General features: G+C 32.9%; 1 protein-coding gene across 2 annotated transcripts; it reads right to left on the bottom strand.

The window, feature by feature from the left end:
* Window positions 1-292: 292 nt before the first annotated feature.
* LOC139503206 (uncharacterized) lies at window positions 293-23,226 on the bottom strand. Of its 2 annotated transcripts, none has more exons than XM_071292947.1 (7): window positions 22,955-23,226; window positions 15,280-15,438; window positions 9,204-9,375; window positions 4,941-5,083; window positions 3,573-3,734; window positions 2,834-3,052; window positions 293-2,054 (listed from the first exon to the last, which is right to left on the bottom strand). In XM_071292947.1, exons 1-6 carry the CDS (start codon window positions 23,013-23,015, stop codon window positions 2,847-2,849), a joined length of 903 nt encoding a protein of 300 aa, XP_071149048.1. In that variant the 5' UTR covers window positions 23,016-23,226; the 3' UTR covers window positions 293-2,054; window positions 2,834-2,846. The 2 variants fall into 2 exon arrangements, with proteins under 2 accessions (XP_071149048.1, XP_071149047.1); XM_071292946.1 differs by having other exon boundaries at window positions 15,268-15,438; window positions 22,955-23,224.
* Between the last annotated feature and the right edge of the window lie 446 nt (window positions 23,227-23,672).

Here is a 23,672-nt window from a genome sequence, read left to right as displayed (position 1 = left end):
TAGTTTGAACAAAATATATACAGTTTTTGCAGGACTTGTGCTTGTCATTAGTAAATAGCCTTCATTGAAAGAGTTTTAAATCAGTCATCAACATTTTGTTTCAAATACTACATGTTCATTTAAAAAGAAAGAAGATAACATTTATAGGTTTAGTCAGCAATATATTTTAAATTTAAACAGATAGCAGTATGCATGACATTGGTGGTTCAAGAAATATTTGAAAACCAAGGTAAAGAAGTTAACAATATAAATAAAACAGATTTGTGATAAACAAATAAATGTTTAAATGTAGTGAATTATATATTCAATATAAAAGACGAAGACAAAAGATATGATTATTATAGGGATATATTGAAATGATTCAAAAGACCTGAGTCGTATTAAATGTAGATTGTCTAACTTGGTCTACATGAACGCTACACAGAACCCATGTTTTTGCCATAACTTTTAATCTGATTGTCTCGCTTGCCTAATGCTAGAGGTTTTATATTTGACATTATATGTTTACTGAAGTCAGATTCATATGTACTTGTTTGATCAAAAGCCATCACAAAATAATCAATGGATCTAATTATTGTATCATTGAGAGTCATTTAACATTAAGCATTAAAACACGTGTAAAATGAGATGCATCCCTAGCTACATACACAAACCACGTGAATATGACACACTTTATGCTTTGATATAGTGACTTAACTTTATCAAATCACTTTAACTATATTTCCTATACCATACGACTAGGTTAAATCATCATGTGGTCTTTCTCCCCACCCCTGAATACTAATAATAGCAAATTATAGTATTTTTTTATTATCTGTGAAGCCACTTGTATTACAATTATTCCCCAAAAATATAAAATCCTTGAGAGAACACGAACTGTGATGATAAGACGAATTATTTGTGTTTGCGTCCTACAAAAAGTTCAAGACACAATTATTTAATAAGATTATTGATTTGTATATAACAATATATAATATAATGTACTAGTACATATATTATTCTTTAAACTGGCAATTCTTCTTGATAAGAAAAATTAAAGGATGATGTAAAAAAAAAACTTGTGCAATATTGATTTAAATGACAAGTGTACTCATACGACAGTTAATTAAAAAATAAACAATTGTATTTTATTAATTGATGTTTAACATCTAAAGGCAGGATAAAATATGTCAATCCGCACCAAAATATATCAAACAGATAATAATATGCTCCTCGGTGTTATTATAAAAGTAGTCATTTCCAAATTTCAGAAGGACAAGCAGCTGGTTTACAATTTAATTTGACTGTTTACCATAAGTTCATAAGACCTACTTTACTTGACATAAAACATTTCAGCATTTCAAAAATAATAATTGAAAACTTGAACTCCACTGTAGAGTTTTACTTTCATATTAAACTAATCTCAATACAGAAAGGCTAATATACATCAGTGGCTTTGCATGACTCTATGTGACTACAGAGGAGATCGCGTCAACAATTTCAGTCTCACATTTAATAAAAGAGCACCGGTTTATAAACAAGTGCCAACACACGAGCATTTCATAAAATATCTTTACAAAACATTTTTAGACTGACAGATTTAATCCAGCTACACATACATTGATCAACATATTTTATATTTGTATGTTATAACATGTATAATTCGCCGTTTCAGAATCTAATGCATCCTGGGATATATTTTCAAAAGTGTACACCAAAACGTCGTGATTGGTTAAAAATGTCATAAACAATGGAAATTCAACCAATGACGTAACGTTCTTTTCATTTTGGGGTGCGAACAATGAAATTATATACGATTCTTTAGATTCTGAAAAGGCGAATTGTAATCAAACGTTAATAATCGCCTCGTTTTGATGTTATAAGTATAATCAGACATTAACAATAGCCTTGTTTTGATGTTATCGATTGGATCCATTCCATTTCCCTTGACTTGACAGTTGTCTTTGAGCATTGTCAAAGGAATTACATTAATGCGTATCTTAAAATGTCTCTATTTTTCTGTTTCTTTCTATATATAAACATTGTTGGAATTCAGTTATATCTAATGGGTTTACCTGGAAAATATGAATAATGTATCCTGAGAATTCTTATATAACCATAAAATCAACCACATGGTTTGTTTGCTTTCTATAGAAAATTTGCATTTTGCATTTATAAAGTATGTTTGTTACAGATTGTGAAATTAGTTTTGTTATTAAGGTTTGTGAAATCATGCAGATAATGCGGATTTCTGCAATGCTGGTTATATTTGTGTTTTAAACATTTTATATTGCAAAGGTAAAACCTGTAATTAATTTTTTTTATATTAGAATCGTTCGGTTCCTTGTGTTGTTTTGTGTTTTTGTAAGGGTTTTAGGAATTTCGTGACGCAGTGATTATTGCGGTTATAGACTGACTTTTAAAGTTTGTTTATACTTTAATTTGATCTGATAAGTGCACTCGTTGACTTTAACATATTTTTCTTACTTTAATTAGATTTGAAGTTCACCACCGTGAGTGAAAATGAGGAGGCTTGATGCCCAATAATCATGTTAAACCCGGCTTTATTCTGGAATAGTTTGTCCAAAGTAAGGAGCTCGTAAAGGACTCATTGGTAACTATATCTCATCTCTTTATTTACGGAGTGTTCGTTGTTATTTTGTAAGTTCCGTATAGTTCCATGGTTCTTCATCAAAGATTTTTACATTTACTGTAATTTTGGCTAGATAAATAGCTATATTTAAACAAAAGTCAAACTTGCTTATAATAAAGTCGTTTATATAACAAATTCCTTGAAGTGTGCAGACGACATTTATATTTTGCCTTTACCTCTTATTATTTGACAATACCTTACCTATTAGTAAATACTATGATGGTGATGTTCCAGGTGTACTACCCTGAATATTAATAAGTGGTACCATTAACACCTGCCCTGATGGAGTCACGTGTTTTACAACCGGAACAGGAGAATGATTAGCAGCGCCATCTGTGTCTGTTTTGTTATTGTCATGCTTATGGTCATGTTTATGGTCATGCTTATGCTTATGGTCATGGTTATGCTCATGTTTATGATCTGAAATTAAATAAAATGAACAAATATAAAACACGAAAATATTGGAAATCATATGCTCTGCTCGACCGTTGCATGCAACTTACAAATTGAGATCTGAGAAATTGCATATAACCTGACTGATATTCAAATAAACAGTCTGTAAACTAATAAGAATTAAAGCTACTAGGGGACAGGACAATTAAATAGATAATATATAAGAACCTGCTGTGGATAGTAAATATCAAATACAAGTTATGTGTGATGTGTTATACTCTTTAACATAATAGTCTAAGATCAAGCTAACTCACATGTAGAGGCTTTAAAATCTCTCTCTGATCCTGCGTTAGACTCTGCAATAGAGCAGGTACAGATCGATATAAGTCACCTATTGAACTTAAGAAGTTTTCCTTGATCCTAACTTAAAATCTATAACTGAATAAGTTCTAGATGGAAAGAACACCGTTTTTTAAGATTTTCGAGTCTCTTCTCATCCCTGGTGCAGACTCTGCCACCGAATGAGTTCTAGACTCAGTCAACTCACCTATTGATGCTTTAGAAGCTCTCCTTGAGCCTGGTCTAGACTCTACAACAGAGCCAGTTCTTGATCTAAACCCATCCTCGTCTTTTTGTTCTATAAATCCTACCAATTCTGTCCCTTCCTGCTCATCATCGTCTAGGTCTGGATTGTCACTTGTAGTATACACTGTAATACATTTAAGTTAAAAAATAAAAAACAATATTCATGTTTAAGGTCTCGTTTTATGCACTCTTGGCTATTTATTGAGGGCCAGTTGGAGAGAACCAACGACCTTTGGCAGGTTAATTGGCACAATCAATTCATTAAAATCGGAGTCAAATGCACCTATCAGCATCTGGTAAAACTAATTAACGATAACATGCGTTTCAAAATCGCATTAGGGACAAATAAGACAAAATAAGAACCATGAGTTTGGGTTTTTCTTGGAACATTTATTAAAGCGGAATGTAGAAATATTGTTGTGCTGTTAAAAGTCAGTTAAATTCAATAGGTCAATGCCACAGTCAGTCCACCGACAATGAAACGACATAGAAAGCCACAGATTATTGTTTATTATATTTGTTTTCTTACTTCCAATGAAATTTCAGATTTCAGTATATTATCAATACTTGATATACTAGTATATCAAACCTGCATGGGAGGCATCTTCCTGAATAATATTGACTTACGGTGTAGGCAAAAAACAAAACCTTGAAAAAAGTCATGTCATGAACGGGTCATAAAGGAGTGTAGAAGTATGTGGTACAAAGTTGATAAGATATAACCTTCGTTACAAGGTCGGGGAAACACAAAGGTAACGATTGATTGGTTGTAGTTAGCTTAACGTCGATTGACTGGTAACATATAACGAAAAGCAACTGTGTTGTTCGCATTTTCAATGCATACAGAGAGGCAACTGTATTATACTGTTTTTCAATAAATCTTTCGCCAAAAGAAGGGCATATTTGTGCATAAAAATAACACCGTTAACATCAATATTATTGCTTTTTTACGATTATTTTCCGCAATGAAATATTATAACATTTCAAATATCTACGTTGACAGTGTTACGTACATTACAACAACTATGCATAATTTTTTGCAGCAAACGCAATGTCTCTGTCTTAAAGGTTTTCTTTTGTGTTACTGCTATATCAGTTCCATTTGAAGTTTTTGACTTCATCACGGAACGTGATTCCGACAAAGTCATCTACTAGTCTTTAATATGGTAGGTGGCTTTGATTTAGACAGTAATCTAACCACACTTTAATAACATGGACATCGTGGAATATGCCAGTTGTTTCCGTTCGTTTGATGTATTTGATTTTTTTCCATTGGGATTTTCCTTGCAGTTCGGTATTTTTATCATTTTGCTTTTTACATCTTACCTACCTGTTTTACTTCCTTGTTTTTTTCTTTTTATCCAAACTAATTTCCCAGAATGCACTCCTGATCGTTTTTGACAGCAACAACAATAAAGCAATAAACAACAAGATATAGACACTATAAATCCTATTACTATACTTAAGGCAGTTCTGAAAGTAGAAATAGAAAATAAACAATATATAAGGATCTTGACAGGGTTTACAGAGAAGGGAATAATGGGCAATTTCTACAGAAAAATACGTCCCGTCCTTAAAAGAGAATAGAGAAAAAACATGAATGATGCTTAAACGTATACGGAATAGATAACAATTCAACATCAGCAACATCATCCTCGAATCCTCATAGTGTTTAAACATCCCCATATTTTATTTTTGTGTTATGGGTGTTCGTAATGAAAATACATCCAGACAAGCTCTTTATATGTTAATACATTGATACAATTCTATCATTTTGTAGCTACATTTAGATCATGTTAAATAGTATAACAGATTCTTAATTCAAATCTTTAAAAAACTATGTGAAATACAGTTGCGATAAGTCTTAAACGTCAATTAGAACTGTAATAACTTGTCATAGATATTGTCTAAACAAATGAAGGCTTGTTCCATCATAGAACAGTCCTACCTTAGAACTGTTCTCGGATAGAACAACCAGAGTCAGTTCTAAGGTAGAACCGGTCCTATCTAAAAACTTAAGTATATTTTGCAATGAAGACCTGTGCTTATTGCGTAATAATAGAAGAAGAAAAACGTCAAACAGGGAGATAATAAAAAAAATAAAAAAATCCATAAAACAAATACCAAAATGCATTTTAGAAGAAACAATTTTAAAGAAGTGTTTGCATGTTATAACTTTGTTAGAATTCTTTCATTTGTTATAAAATCTTGAAAAATGAAAAGTGAATAATGAACGTACTTTAGCCAGTGCTTTCGTGTTTGACTTAGTTCTTGTAGCAGCAAAACTATCCATTAACATGCATTATATCATAGTACTAAGTTTGTTATAAAATGCCAATACTGCACATTATCAACTATTACTCAAACGTAATTAAAACCAGGATTTAATTATGTAAAAGATTGCACAACGAATATACTGAACACACAGTGAATTTACAACTACAAGTTTAAGATGTGGTTCGCGTTGCTTAGATTTTAGTTTCCGATGTTGTGTTATGTAGGATAAAGTTTACTCTTTATTCCAAGCTTTCAAAAGTTTTTGTATGTGCGGTAAATCTAGAAAAGCGCTTTGTACGCACGATTTATAAATTTAAATTTAGTGCATTGGGAAGAGACGGTGCGTTTTCATTCATTCGGTATACTGTAAACCAATTAATTTTCCAGAGCAATTTGAATTCGCGGCTATCATCGGGAAAATGTTAAGCTTTGAATTTTTGTATTTTCAAATACTTCAAGAACACTTGAAAATCGCGATATTAATTTAGCAATTATGGCCATCTTGGTTTGCAAACAAGGTCATCAGCCATATTTTTTTCTAAACTATATATTCCAGTGATAATTGTTGCCTAGTGTGATTAAATTTGGCAAAGTAGTTTCAGAGGAGAATAATTTTGTAAAAAAGGGCAATGAGCAATTGACAAATTTTGGTCACGTTGTCTAATTTGTAGATCTTATTTTGCAGAACATTATTGCTGTTTACAGTTTATTTTTATCTATAAAAATATTCAAGATAATAACAAAAAACTGCAAATTTTCCTTAAAATTACAAATTCAGGGGCTGCGCAACAAAACACCAGGTTATCTAATTCGTCTGAAAATTACAGGGCAGACAGTTCTAAACCTATGAACATTTCCCCCAGTCAGATTTTCCCTAATAATTCAGTTTCAGAGATATAAGTCTAAATCTTCATTTTAACCCAATAGATATACCTTAGGAAGATGTGGTATGAGTGCCAATGAGACAACTCTCTCTCCAAGTCAAAATTATAAAAATAAACCTTTATAGGTCAAGGTACGGTCTTCAACAAGGAGACTATAGGCTCACACCGAACAGCAGGTTATAAAGGGCCCCACAAATTACTGTTCTTTATTCTACCCTTGGCTTCAATGTTTGTTAACCAGCAGGGTCATTGAACACATTTGTATACCAGATAACCCAATGATTATTGTGATTAAGTTTGATTTAATTTAGCCGATTTGTTTAAGAGGTGAAGATTTTTGTAAATGACGAAGAAGGATAACGAACGACGGAAGCTTAGTGATGAGAAAAGCTGACTTGACACTTTGGGTCAGGTGATCTAAAAATGGCTAACCCTTAACGCCAAAAAAGTATCAGTGACAATAATTTTGTTACAGTAGATGTAAATCTTTGAGCAACTGGATAATGATGGTTTGGGCTGCGGTGTAAACTTGCTACAATTCCCTTTCTTTCATTTTTTTCGTACTAATTTATATGTTTACTGATAATTGCCAGTCTACTGATTGTTCTTGGAGAATATAATAGTATTCTCCTAGTTATAGCAGTAAAATTGTTAAAGGGGCAAAATTGAAAAAAAAACATAATTAGGAAGGGACATGTAGCAAGTCTAGCTGTGGTGCTTTAGTTTTTCATTCAGTATAAAATTTACTACCCTGGATAGTGATGTGATAACATTATAACAGCTGTTATAAAATTATAAGGAAGTCAAGACTAATCAATAATTCTTTAGATTATAACATTTTCAATGCATTGTTAAAGGATGATTAAAAAGAAAATTATTAAATGTCAAAGTTGACATAATGATTTAATGTCATGTAGTTAAGCTTATTAGAGTGGCGAGGTAATAACAAATTAGTCATTAAGTTAAAATTGTAATTTACTAAGTAAAATCGTGTAGTAGAAGCTCAAAAACGATAGTTGAAGCATATAGTTTGAGGAAAATGATTTAATAACTGCTCTTGATCCAAATTGATAAAAAAAGTTATAAAATAGAGAATGGAAACTCATAGAGCTAACAACCTGACCAAAGAGCAGAAACTGCACAAGGCTAAGACGCAGCGGGATTTTCCCGCACCCAATGCCGGGTTTTAGCTGTCCCTACACTGTAAATGAATAATTATAGTATAACTAATCGCCGTATTTGAATATCAAAAATAAGACAACGCGTGACCGAACGACGCATGGATTAAACGAGTGCGCAGCACGAGTTTAATCCATAGCGGCGTTCGGTCACAAGTTGTCTTATTTTTGATATTCAAATACGGCGATTAGTTATTCTTTTTATTACATTGGCAAATGGCTTTTTTTTTATGAAATTAATGTAGAAAATGTAAGGAACTATATCTTTTTCCTACGCATTGACAATTTGTTTTGATCCGACGTTATCGACGTCTTGACAACACCTATTGTTGTATGACGTCAGAGAGTGAAATAACCACGTTTATTTCACATGTGAAATTATCGGTTTTTATCTAACTGGGAAATCAATGTAATTCATTGCAACCAATGTAATAACAATGAATAGCATAAACTTATACGAAATAAAAGTCACACTTAACTTAGAAATATACAAAAAGACAATTTCAAAAATAAAAAAAATAAAAAAATGTTAACCTGTAACACAGTGCATAACTCTAACAAATCATTAGTTCAATCATTCTCATAATTAAATTGTAAGCTTCTTAGTATGACAGATGTTTTTACTCCCGTTGAAGTGGGGGCTTAAAAAGTATTGTTGAAACTTCAAATTGTAAACGAATTACTGATTTCAAAACATATGTCCATGAACCAACATCTTAGGCCGAGTTCACTTGAAACTCTGCAATCGACTTCAGAGTTAATAGATTATCACGTGATCGCACTCGACTTAATATTTGGAACAACTCTAAGTAACTCTAGGGTTAGGCCCGAACCATGGATAAGAAATAAAATATTCTCATTGGTTTGACGTCATTCAAGAGTTTCTCGAGTTTAACCCTGGCTCGGTAAGGGTTGGGACCAGAGTACGAGGGTTAACTCGAGTGGGTAAAGTAAAATCGTATTGTTGAAACCCGAGTATGTAAAGTTAACTCGAGAGTTTCAAGTGAACTCGGCCTTAGATTAGTACACTCATATACACAACCATTACTGTACAAGCTACCTTCATGTATGTACAACGCATTACAGTGGCGGGTTCAGAAATTTTCATGAGTGGACCGGACCACTGAATGCCTAAGAGGAGGCCCGCTCCGTTCATGATTCAGTGATTCCCATTATAATTAACAACAAAAAATCTGAAAAGGGGACACCCCTCTAAATCCGCCTCTGCATTATTTATGTAACTTTAAAACTTACATTAAATCAAGAGTTACATCTTGTTTCTTCTGGTTTTTACGTATTTCTGGCATACAACAATACTGCTGAAGTTTGTCTCCACAGCATGCTGTCCACTTTGAAGGATGTCCGGAGTCTGGGCAGTAGAATGTACCATTCGTTGCTTTAATTGACTCGTTGAAACACTTTGTACCTGTAGTAAATAAATTGTCAAGAAAGTCGATTATTCAAATTTGCCCCTATGAACTATAAACCAGGTGCTCCGCAGGGCGCAGCTTTATACGACCGCAGAGGTCGAACCCTGAACAGTTGGGGCAAGTATGGACAAAACATTCAAGCGTGATACAGCTCTGAATTTGGATTGTGATCAAATTTTTGACATTACATGGTTTTTTTTTTACACAAAACAAATGTCAAGATTTTACAAATCAATTAAAGATTTCTTCTTCAAACTTTTTAAATCTAAAATTAAATAGTTGACACAGCATAGGTTTCTGACACAGAATGAATGTGGTCTAATGAACTTAAAAGTGTTTTTTTTGCCTTTGAGCAATTCACTATGCTGTTGAATATTAATCCTCTCAAAAAAATGTTTGAAGAAATTTTCTTTTTATTTATGAAATCTGAAATGAGAAAAAGTTAACCCCCCCCCCCCCCCACCTTTTTTTTTCACATCCCCGCTTCCCTTTTTCCAAAACTGATATTAATTCAAATTTCTAATGGAGTTTGCAACAATAACTACTCTTTTAAATACATCATAAAATATTAAAATGTAAAATAAAGTGTTTGTTATCACTGAATGGTAAAGATTGGTTGGTAGTAAAAGTGAATATACATTGTTTATTGTATAAAACAATAAAAAAAACTTCATCAGCAACATTTTATATTGGCAAATTTCCAATGAAGTTATTTACATAAAGTTATTGGCAAATAAAAATAGAAAATGACATCATAGTCATGTCTGGCAAATGTCCAACATACATTATCTAAAAACATTTTAGATAAGATAAGGAAAAAAAGCTTCATCAGCAACATTTTATATTGGCAAATTTCCAATGAAGTTATTTACATAAAGTTATTGGCAAATAAAAATAGAAAATGACATCATAGTCATGTCTGGCAAATTTCCAACATATATTATCAACTACTATTCTATACAAAGAAAGATAACTCCAATTGAAAATTAATTGCTATTGCACAATATTGTGCAATTAGATATTTCTTGCTATTGTGCAATACTGTGCAATTGAAAATTTCTTGCTATTGCACAATACTTGATATGGAATCCTGATTTGGACCAACTTGAAAACTGGGCCATAATCAAAAATCAAAGTACATATTTAGATAAAGCATATCAAATAAGCCCAAGAATTTAATTTTTGTTAAAATCAAACTTAGTTTAATTTTGGACCCTTTGGACCTTAATGTAGACCAATTTGAAAACTGGACCAAAAATTAAGAATCTACATACACAGTTAGATTTGGCATATCAAAGAACCCCAATTATTCAATTTTTGATGAAAACAAACAAAGTTTAATTTTGGACCCCAATTTGGACTAACTTGAAAACTAGGCCAATAATTAAAAATCTAAGTACATTTTTAGATTCAGCATATCAAAGAACCCCAAGGATTTAATTTTTGTTAAAATCAAACTAAGTTTAATTTTGGACCCTTTGGACCTTAATGTAGACCAATTTGAAAACGGGACCAAAAATTAAGAATCTACATACAGAGTTAGATTCGGCATATCAAAGAACCCCAATTATTTAATTTTTGATGAAATCACACAAAGTTCAATTTTGGACCCTTTGGGCCCCTTATTCTGTTGGGACCAAAACTCCCAAAATCAATACCAACCTTCCTTATATGGTCATAAACCTTGTGTTTAAATTTCATAGATTTCTATTTACTTATAATACTAACGTTATGGTGCGAAAACCAAGAAAAATGCTTATTTGGGTCTCTTTTTGGCCCCTAATTCCTAAACTGTTGGGACCTAAACTCCCAAAATCAATACCAACCTTCCTTTTGTAGTCATAAACATTGTGTTTAAATTTCATTGATTTCTATTTATTTAAACTAAAGTTTTTGTGCGAAAACCAAGAATAATGCTTATTTGGGCCCTTTTTTGGCCCCTAATTCCTAAACTGTTGAAACCAAAACTCCCAAAATCAATCCCAACCGTTCTTTTGTGGTCATAAACCTTGTGTCAAAATTTCATAGATTTCTATTAACTTAAACTAAAGTTATAGTGCGAAAACCAAGAAAATGCTTATTTGGGCCCTTTTTGGCCCCTAATTCCTAAAATGTTGGGACCAAAACTCCAAAAATCAATACCAACCTTCCTTTTGTGGTCATAAACCTTGTGTTAAAATTTAATAGATTTTCATTCACTTTTACTAAAGTTAGAGTGCGAAAACTAAAAGTATTCGGACGACGACGACGACGACGACGACGACGCCGACGCCAACGTGATAGCAATATACGTCGTATAAAAAGAAATCAAGCTATACTGTTCTGTAATGTAAAAGGTATATGCAAGGAATTTAAAAAAGAGCTATCTCGCGGATTTTTATTAATTTTCGACACTTATGCGTGTTTGATGCAATTGTTCGTCAATTGTTCGAATACTGGATTTGATTAACCAAGGAGAGTCACTGAAAACAGTATTAATACGTAATTCTCGTGCATGTTTACACTAAACGGACTTCATATACAGGAGTGTGCTCCTAACGCAAAAACTGCTCCAACAAAGTTATGAGGAGGACAGATTAAAAATGACACTCCGTAAATTTTACGGACACCATCACGAATTGGTTGATCCATGTATCTTTGTCCAAACTAACTATGGTAATTTTTAACACGTGTTAGATTGTGGTTTGTCATCACGTCGTCTGATCTTCTTATTACCGAACATAAATTATTCCCGAATGTGACTGTTTTGCTTAGTGTGAATTCGTATTGCTTTAAGACGTGGCACGGTACTTTTCCATCCCAAATTAATTTGTTGGGTTTTGATGTTGTGTTTGTTGTTGTCATCGGATTTTGTCAAATGTCTTAACGTTTGTAGTTGGTAGAATTAATTTTGGATCAACGAAATTTACACGATAATATTTGGTTTGCAGTTTGATCAGAAGAAACACCGAAAAAGCTAGATAATACTATTAATTATCTAATAACTACTACAATTAAATACTATTAGTATGATTATAATTTTCACTGTTATTAATATGAGTTAGATAAGTCATACAAATATAATCTTGAATTTCATCCAAAGTCTTTCTTTATTTTCGGAACACGCTTTAGAAATTTAAATGTGAAGTCAGTTTTGGCGTTGCATTGACAATGGCTAACAGGGCTGTGATTTTGTAATGTATTCTGTTTTTTTTTCTATAGCTAGTCTCCAGTGTAATCATGTATATGTGTTATATAGTCATTTTATAAAATTTACTGTTTCCAAACTATGTATTATTCTTGATAATATTGATGTTTTTGTCCCAGGCGGAGAACCCTGGTCTCTCAATTTTTTGGAACGTTTGGTCCTTGGCGATCTTCAACTTTGTAGTACTTGTGTTATGGCTTTCAAACTTTTTACATCTGATCATAGTTTTGTGTGGACGTAGCGCGCGTCTGGCGTATACAAATATTTTTTAACCTGTTACCTTTTGACGGCTATTATTCGTTTGTTTCCCTGTCCTATATTTTCTCCCATTTATCTGTTTATTTATTGTAGCCCAGTCATGTAATGTTGTCATTTTTATTTTATAATTAACACTGCCATTAAAGCGGGAGGTTTGACATGCCACAAAACCAGGTTCAACCCACCATTTTTTCATAAAATGCCTTGTACCAAGTCAGGGAAATGGCCATTGTAACTTTATAGTTCGTTTCTGTGTGTGTTACATTTCGGTGTTGTGTCTCTGTTGTGTCGTAGTTCTCTTATATTTGATACGTTTCCCTCAGTGTTTTATGAATTTTGAACAGCGGTTTACTACTGTTGCCTTTATTTATTCATTAGGGCATCTATGATTATAGCAGTTCTAGCCGACCGTGCAAGGGCTTAGCGGCTAGTCATGGCCGTCGTTAAAAACCACTAAGAAGTACTGATGATGCAAATGTAATGTAAAAAAAAGATCGTTCCCGATTTAAATTTGTCAAAAGTCTGATCAAGATCCTGTGAATCGTGGATGGAAATTCGATTTGTATCTTTCGCCAGGTAAAATTCGACCGAGTCTGTCACGACTGCGTCCCGATATTACCGAATGTAATCCGACAGAGATCAGATAGTGACAAGACAGTGAACCGACGCTGACGGAAGTTATCCGTTCGAAAACTGTCGGCATAATCGGGATGATAAGGTACTGTCGGAACGTAATCCTATCACGGTCCGCTCTATCGCATTGTAAACGGCTTTGTCTGGTCTCAGTCGTATTGTATTCTGTTATTGTCGGGACTTCTCCAGATCATTCCCGTTCCACAGGACACCGTCCCGAATACACAGAACATTGTTAGGAATTCGATCCGATACAGCAGAATCTGTCAAGACATAGGCACGATTGTAATCCGACTAAACAAAATCGGCTGAGTTTCCCCGAATGTAACGGGACGCACCTAACTGTCGGGGTGCTTTGCCGAACTATTCGGACCATTCCCGACCAGTATGAATCTGTTACGAACTAATACGACTGCGTTCAGACAATAATAGGACATTACAGATAATTGAGGATACTAATCCGACTTTTTCACTTTTCGTGTCGTATCGCTGTCTGATCTCAAACAGGAACAATAATCGGCAATGTGTGAAAACCGCATTAAGCATCTGTGTTATATGAATCGCCAGAGGGAATCGAGATGTAAATCGATCGATAAATATATCCTCCCTTGACATTTAAAAACCGTGATCGCCTTATGAACATAGACACGACAACCCGTTCTTAATTTGTAAGCTTTTAAGCGTCAGAATGACAATTTCACTAATTATATACAGGAAAAGTAATTTGTCTCTCTTCTTTGTGACTTAAAAGTTAACTGAATGAAGAATAGATTCTTAATGGAGGATTAAATAAAATGATCGAAGCGTTTGTGTTCCGCGTGGTAATGTTGTTAAAATGGTGACCGGGTAAGTTAATGTCACGTGTGAAATGATCTGTCTGAAGGGACAATGTCTTCCAGTACAAAAAAAAAAAAAAAACAAAAAAAAAGGTTTTGGTTTGCATTTGATATTTGTTTTCACAACTTGTTATGCAGTTTGATTTGCTAGTTGTTGAAAGTCTTCCGGTGACCTATAGTCGCTCCAACCTACATCATTTGGTCTCAGGTGTAGAGATGAAATGTCACATTTTCTTATATTAATATTAACATCGTATACATAGGGGGAATGGACATAGACCGATCGAAATATTTTAAAGAGAGAATTATATCAGCGATGACAAAAGTTTTCAACAAACATCACAAGTGACTCTTGTGCACTAACATTTTCAGATGAAAGCAACAATAACATTACCATAATTTTGATAGACTAATTTATTGTTTTGCCCATTTTAGAGTCCAAAATAAATATTGTTGAAAAAAAATCATCACGTTTATATGACACTAAAACCAAAAACACTAAATATACAATAAAAACAAGAAAGCCATTGATATATAAAAAGATATAAGGAGATTTGGTATGATTGCCAATTAGACAACTACAAAAAATATATATATATATTTACCAGTATTAAATGATCGTAGATAAAAGCAATTATATGTCGCCGTATTGCTTTAATTAAACTACAAGAAAACCCCATACCGTATATGCAGCTATAAAAGGCCCCAACATGATAATTCATTCGTCTCAAGTCGTCCGATTCCGTATCCTGATTGAAGGAGAGTAGCGGATTCTACCGAGGATTTCCGAATGCATGATAAATGTGAAATAATCAAAACGAGAAAAACGTACAGCTTAATTTACAAAAATACAAAAATACCTCGGACAAACACACAAGATCTTGGCAGGGTTAAACATGTTTAATCTCTTTACCTTGTATTTTACCTTTTGACGAACTAAAATTGTAATATGTAGACATGTTTAATCTGTTTACCTTGTATTTTACCTTTTGACGAACTAACGTTATAATCTGTCTGTTTTTCTAATGAGGTAACGTTAACGTCAGTTTTGATTTTCTCCGACCTTTTATAACGACTGGTGAGAATTCTCCATACAGAGTCATCGTTGTTTGTAATTGGCTCATAGAATGAAGCTTTGATCACATCTAAAAAAATAAAAAAGAAAGTCTGTATAAACATTAACAGTATATATAGTGTTGCGATGTTTCATGTTGTAATTATCATTTGTGTCAATTAATTATAACTGTTGTTATGCTCCTTATGGGCCCTGTTATTTCAGAAATAAAATATTCTATTCTATTTTTTTTTTATAGTAGTATTTTATGTTAAAGTATGAGCATTGTTGTACATAACCATTAATTGAAATATTTCCGAATAGCATAAGGTGAAACGGTACCAATTTTGAAGTAATTTTGGAAATAAATATTCTATTCTATAGTTGTATTTTCCTTATAATTACACCCTATGTAAGAATCCTGGATTTTGATTGGTTGATAGTCAGTGTATTTTTCACCAATTTATGCGTTTATGCAATCAATGCGTTTTAGAACATAAACATTCGGTGTAATTAAACAGATATAGCATGTTCTTGAGGGGTATTTGCGAAAAATACCCCTCCTTAACATGATATATCTGTTTAAAATTTGAACGCTGTCGTTGAATAATCATTGTACTGTATAAAGTAAAATATATTCGCTTAACTTTTAATGAACCAGATATGCGATTCGTCATTTTTAATCAAATGTATATTCTATGATGCTCGAACGTATTCATGTAGACATTGATCTGAAATTTTCTTTTGTCGAGAAAAAATAGGAACATAAAGGATTTGCAAAACTGTTTTATGTGTACAATCAATTATAAATAACCCTGTAATTCCGCTATATTGTGTAGCTCATATTAAGGTGATACGGGATGTCCATATTTCGACAAGTCAACAGTTCACACCAATGGGAGGGGGGCGAACAAATACGTCGTGTAATCACAAAAAGAGGATTATACTATAAAAAGCATCATGTCGAACACAAAGGAAATACCATGAAAACGTGACGTCAAACACAAAGGAATATATTATATAAATCATGTCAAACACAAAGAAAATTACTATGAAAAAGGTCATGTCGAACCCCAAGGAACATACTATGAAAAAGGTCACGTAGAACACAAAAGGAACATACTATGAAAAAGGGCATGTCAAACACAAAGAAAATTACTATGAAAAAGGTCATGTCGAACACCAAGGAACATACTATGAAAAAGGTCATGTCGAACACTAAGGAACATACTATGAAAAGGTCATGTCAAACATAAAAAGAAACATACTATGAAAAAGGTCATGTCGAACACCAAGGAACATACTATGAAACATTTCATGTCGAACACCAAGGAACATACTATGAAAAAGGTCATGTCGAACACCAAGGAACATACTATGAAAAAGGTCATGTCGAACACAAAGGAACATACTATGAAAAACGTCATGTCAAACAGAAAAGGAACATTCTATGAAAATTAAGCGTTATGTCGAATACAAAGGAACATATTAAGTTATAATCAACCAATTTGTCAGAATAAAATGAAACTGCAATAAAAAAAGTGTCTGGATGATGGGTTTACAAAAGAGGAAATATTAAGAGTACCATACCGAATAAATTAAATAAAAATATGAATTGAGAAACACAAATTTAAAAAATATAAAAGAATAATGGGGTTGAAAATAATAGTAATGGATAAACAGATATGATAAAGTATAGAGAACATGTAATATATAAATACCACCACCAAGACCATCATTACAGAGCTGTGTCAATTTCTATGACAATTAGAAGTTGTAGTACAATTGCCAATGAGACAACTCTCTACCATGGTCTAGACCAAATAGCATAACATAATTCTATCAACAAGCATTCAATTTAACAACTATTACATATAGAAAGAAGATGTGGTATGATTGGCAATGAAACAACTGTCTACAAGAGACCAAAATGACTAACAACTATAGATCACCGTACGGCCTTCAACAATGAGCAAAGCCCATACCGATTCGAATACAGCTATAAAAGGCCCCGATACGACAATGTAAAACAATCCAAACGAGAAAACTGATCTCTATATATCCACATCACGTTCTATTCCCTAATAAAGTTTAAGATATAATTGTCTACACAAATCCCAGTGGAACATTTTACGTCGATATGTACTAACAATATGAGCATGCTGTATCCTCTAGCAAAGCAAATATATAATATTCTATCGTAATTCAATGAATGAACAATTTATTCCGTCAGTATGGAAATGCAATTAATAAGGACATCTGCCGTCCCATACTATCGGCAAATTCATTCAGAAATTGTATCGAAACATGTGAATTTCCCATCAAATGTTACAACTGATATGTATTGTATTGAGAAATAACAGTTTTATATACAATGATATATTGTAATAGATAATACTTGTTGAAGAAAATGATTCTTGGAGAAATCGGAGTACAGGTATTGATCAGTGAAATAAAAGCAGAAATTCTAAATACATTAATTTAAAAGGAAAATGTATGTTTTCCAGACCACAGACAAAAATCCATTAAAGAACATTAAAGTAAATTTCCAACCTTGTCAATCACATTTATTAGTATGTATTATTTAATTCATGTACAACTAAATATTGTGTGTTTCTTTATTCTGCATTAGCTAGAGGTTAGGGGAAGGGTTGTGATCTCACAAAACATGTACATGTTTATCCCCGCTGTATGTTTGCGCCTGTCCCAAGTCAAAAGCCTCTGGTCTTTGTTAGTCTTGCAAGATTTTTTTTTAAATTCTAGTTCATTTATTTGTTTTAAAGTTTAGTTTGACGTCCATTTTCACAGTACTAGTACACATTTTAATTAGGGGCCAGCTGAGGGCCACGTCTGGGTGCTGGATTTTCTCGCTGCGTTGAAGACTTTTGGTGGCCTTCGACTGTTATCTGAGTTTTGATTGGGTTGTTGTCTCGTTGACATATTCCTCATTTCCATTCTCAATTTTTATGAATCTATGTACAATACATGTACTATAGGAAAGAACTGCTTTTATCACGTTTATAAAGGTTCAGAAAAAATACAAAAGGCACCCAAGAGCCAAAATCGCACACCTGAAAAAAAAAATATACCATTTCCATTTTGATTGTTTACTTTTATTGCAATCATTTTTACAGGCGAATTTGTAGATCTGTATGTACATTTGTAGAGGTATTTTTGTTGGTCTTGTACTCATTAATTAAATGATGATAATTTTTAATGTTTACAGTTTATTGTTTTATTATACCGATTCACAAGATTATCTAAAACGTTTTTAACTCTGGATGGATGGACGACGGACGACGACGATGAACGACGGACGCACAGTAATACCTAGGTGAAAAACGAGGAAAGAAAAGAGAAAGTACGTCGACCTGATTTTCATGAAGAATTTGTCTCTAAATGTTTTAGTATGAAAATAATTAATATAAATATAATTATGTTCTTGAAAACTTTGTAATTGACAGCTACATGTACATTTTACATGCATTGTGTTGACAATTAGATCAATGTGATTGCAGACTTTGTTTTTCTTAAATCTTTGCCTAACTTTTACCAACTTGAAACGAGTTTGGCGTATTGTTGACCTCTAGATGGTCTTTAGTTATTTTTGTCGTTCGGCCTCTGTTTCATTGCCGTACATGTAAAGTGTCAGAGTAGCCATCAATTGAGTGTTTTATTATACAGAAAGTACAGAGAAATTATTTCTACGAAATTGTCTGAAAAAGACAATAAACGCATGAATAGTTTCAAGAGCTATTTTCTGGAAGGAAACATTTCTCCGACCTTTGTGTATAATAAAACACTTATTTACTTTTTATTCCTTTATAGACCATAGACAGGTTATTGTCACCGTAGCCAGCTAGCAAATTATTATGTTCAGTTGTCACAATTTTTCTTTTCGATCTGTACGTGATAAATTGCTCAATCCTTTTTCGTATCACCCCCAAAAATTGAATAACTGCTCCTAAACAATAAAATAAAGCGTCAAACTTCTCTTAACTACCTTTACTGTAAATAACAAAAGTAAAAGAAAAAAATCAAACAAAAAGAGATGTTACAGTAAATAATTACAAATTGACTTTTTATGCCGGGGTCTTTTATAGATTTTTAAACGCTTGAGTTTTGCTTATTGCAGAATGCTGAGTAATGACGTATTACTGCAAGCTCATGCAACGCTTGTCTTGTGAATGTGTGTCTCATTGGCATTCATACAACATCTCCTACTTTTATTTTAATTTACCAAATGTTTGGTTTAGCCCCCCTTTTTTTTACTTTTTTTTCATTCTGACATTCTTTCTACACCACTGATTCCATGTGGTATGGAACTAATATTTAAAGCAGTATGTACATTTATTGGTATAAAACAAAAGTCAAATGCAACAAGGGTTTTACTCATACAATCATATTACATGAACAATACGATTTAAAATGCACTGCGTCAAATATCAAGTTATTATAATACATAAAAATGAAAATGAAACGGGGAATGTGTCATAGAAACAACAAACCAACCAAAGAGCTGTGGTATCGTAAGACAGAACTGTTGTATGTTGCATACTACTTTGTGAACATGAAAAGAAATTGAACATTGACCTTAAAACATGTACTTTTTCTTCTCAAAATATGGCGGCAACCCTGAACCTGCTTAAGACAGCTGCCCTTTAGTAAACATAATGTATTGATTAAAGATTTGTTTATCTAATGGTCGACTTAGATAATCTCTTCTGTAATTACTTTTATGTCAGAAATGTCAGAAACATGAATAATTATTTTATAATTTCTCCTTGGATTGATACAGATTTTTGGTGTGTTAACCCTACTTTTAAGCATCGCTTAAAAAGCAGTAGAAATTAAAGGTTTGTGATCGTGTTTTTGGGATAAAAGCCGCTGAAAATTTGGCGGGAAATGATCTTATTTAGATTTGTCATACATTTAACATTGACACATGTCATACAATTACAAGAGGGCACATTTTTTATTGTCAATATATTAGTAAAATCTGACAATTTTGTCATATCTAAACAACGACGACAATGCAAAACTCAAGAGTTATAATTCATCACGACAATTAATTTAGTTTTTAATTCATATTTGCTTGGTCTTTACAGAATATTTTCTGTAATGCTTTTAGATATTATGGTAGCAGCGTCTCAGTATTTCAACATCGGTACCACGTACAGGGTTTAAACCCACCATTGAATTATGAGTGGGTACCACGTACAGGGTTCGAACTCACCATTGAATTGTGAGTGGGTACCACGTACAGGGTTCGAACTCGCCATTAAATTTTCAATTCGAACCATGTACGTTGCAGTTGCGTTCGACACCAATCTAAATTGGCTAGTAATATAAAAAGAAGATGTGGTATGGTTACAAATGAGACAATTCTCAACAAGAGACCAAATGACACAGACATTCAGTTATAGGTCACCGTACGGCTTTCAACAATGAGCAAAGACCATTCCACAAAGTCAGCTATAAAAGGCTCTGATAAAAACAACTCTAAAATGATTGTTATCAAGCATTTCACTAATACCGTTACTGGTGGAATGTTTGATTGTAAGTTGCTGGTGGACGCAACCATTTAACTTCAAAAGGGGAAGAAAATTCGGCGTGGGGAGAGAGAGAGGGGGGGGGGGTAACACAATAAGGTATGGGGGAAATATGGATGCAGAGTTAGTTTTTTTGTCATCAACTTGACCACAATATCTTTTTCATAAAAAAATAAAAAAGTTGCTGTTAAATATTTAAGTAATTATTAAGAAATTCAGACAAGTTAACGTTAGATGAAATGTTAATGTCATTGTTGGTCATAAACTCCTCCTGCATGTAACTAATTGTATCCTTGACCTTGCATTGTTTAGCCATGATGAAGGTAAATCTAGAAAACCGCTTCGGACACGCCAAATTATTGAAGTGTTAATTTTTTTCAATGTAGAAACCAGACATGTATTCATTGTTGAAAGTTGACCCTAAATTGTTAAGTTCTATTTTCATTTTCATCATTAAATACCTTTGAAATATATTTATTGTCAAAAGTCGGGGAATCAATACAATCATAATATTGTCCATTCAAGTTGAACTGCACACTTACCATCCATATCCATTCTTCAGAAACACAACTTATTTTATTTTTCATTATCGAACTTTCATTTTTTAAATGAATAATGAATGTATTTCCGCTGACTGCAGTATCGCTCGGTTGACTGCTAAATTCTGATTAAAAAAGATACGAATGAAACAACGGATACGACAATGAAATATAAAAAAGAAGACGTGGTATGATTGCCTATGATACAACTCTCCACAAGAAACAAAAAATGACAAAGAAATTAACAATTATAGGTCACCGTACGGCCTTCAACAATGCGCATAGCCTGTTCTGCATAGTAAGCTATAAAAGACCCCGAAATGACAATGTCAAACAACTCAAACAAGAAAACCAACGGCCTTATTTATAACCCAAAATAAACAAAAAACAAATATGTAACACATAAACAAACGACAACCACTGAATTACAGGCTCCTGACTTGGGACAGGTACATACATGCGGGGGTAAAACATGTTAGCGGGATCACAACCGTCCCCTAAACCTGGTATATGTGGTTTAACAGTACAACATAAGAACAATATGGATAAGTCAGTATATAGATTGATTCACGCAAATCAATAACAGTGTATTTTACAACTAACATTGATGCATATATAAAGACCAGTAAAAACATTTAAGGTCAACATATAAAATTATATAGGAATATACACTAATTTTCTAGTCAATATTGTATAACAAATCTTAGATTAAATATCAAGTTCTGATTTATTATTTCCGCTTCTCTGATAAGAAAAAAAACGATAATTTTCTCGCGGAAATAAACTACAATTGAAAATATACCCTTAACGTAATATTAACTACGTGCCGCAACAAACACACTGTTCTTGCAGGAAATTTATAAAAAGTGTTTATTTATTAATAGAACTCGGTCGATACCACTGCCGGTGAACTGTTAGTTCCCGAGGGTATCATTAGATCGCAGATGCGGATACAGGATGATGAAAAGGAGGGGGTGTGCCCCGAAACCAGACATAGTCAGGACTGCTACAAGTAAACGTTTGGATTAACCATAAATGTACATGTAGCTCCTTAAGGGGGAGCCTTGTACCCTGGTCCAACCCAATACTTTTGTCCGTATATGTTGTCACCTCTTGCTTTCAAATGTTTCGGTTTAAACATTCCGGTTAAAAAAGTCGGTAATAATTTAAAAACCGTAACAAGCCACGAAGGAGTTTGCAGAAGAAGAAAAACATTGTCGGAAATATAAAGAACGAACGTAGTAACATTATACGTGTGTACAAAACTAGAAATTAGAACTATAAAGTCCGAAACAATTACGAAAAATGAGAAGATACTCAAACAGTTTAAAAAGAAAGCATGTTATATTTGAAAATTGCATTTTAACATATAATTGTGTGCTCAGTTTAACGTATCAAACATCGTTTCCTTGATATACACAACACATTCTAATGTATTGAGTTATAAATGTTTAATGAAGATGATTCATGCCATATGATATTAGAACTAAAAGACAGAAAATTTCGAATGGCTTACCGTTAAAAAACAACAGCATTGCTACACCAAGTACACTCTCAAGGAACCAATTTAGTGTCATTTTTTAAAGCGTATGTCCAATGATGCTAAATAGCCTGCTGTAACATTTACTCATTCATTTCCATAGAATCGATGAAAACAAACGCGAGTACACATTAGTGAATAAGATCAATACTCTGGCTTAGACCAATAATCAACCCTTTTGTGTTGTGCTTGGATATTGTGCAAGCGTATGGATAATCGATCGACATAATTATCTCCCTTGATAGAAAGTTAAGATTAGCAGAATAGGGATGACCAAACAAGGAAAATAATCACAGTTTTTTATGTTAGGAAAAAACTTTAACACTTTCAAAAATTTAACTTGTATGATTTATATTAACGCCAGATGTTATTATCTTTAATTTATTATTACAACATAATGCTGTAATCAAAATCAATTCATGTCTGAACTAATTACTTCAATACGTAAGTGTGTTTGTGATGTATTATAATACTTTACTGATGTAACTTTCAAAAAGTTTATAATTCTAGTTGTTTATATACTTTGATACATTAAGCTTAACACCCCTGTTACCTTAATAAGCTTAACAACTATGTTACCTTAAACCTTAAGCTTTAACTGCATCTCTTCGGATTATATGGTTACAAATGCGAAATTATTCGTAATGCATATTCCATAGGGTACCACTGGTGTTCCGTATTTCCCCCCTCGAAG

Source organism: Mytilus edulis, chromosome 14 (assembly GCF_963676685.1).
Source record: "Mytilus edulis chromosome 14, xbMytEdul2.2, whole genome shotgun sequence".
Lineage (NCBI taxonomy): Eukaryota > Metazoa > Mollusca > Bivalvia > Mytilida > Mytilidae > Mytilus > Mytilus edulis.
Note: the sequence above shows the minus strand (reverse complement) of the source record. Positions and strands in the feature narration are given on the sequence as shown.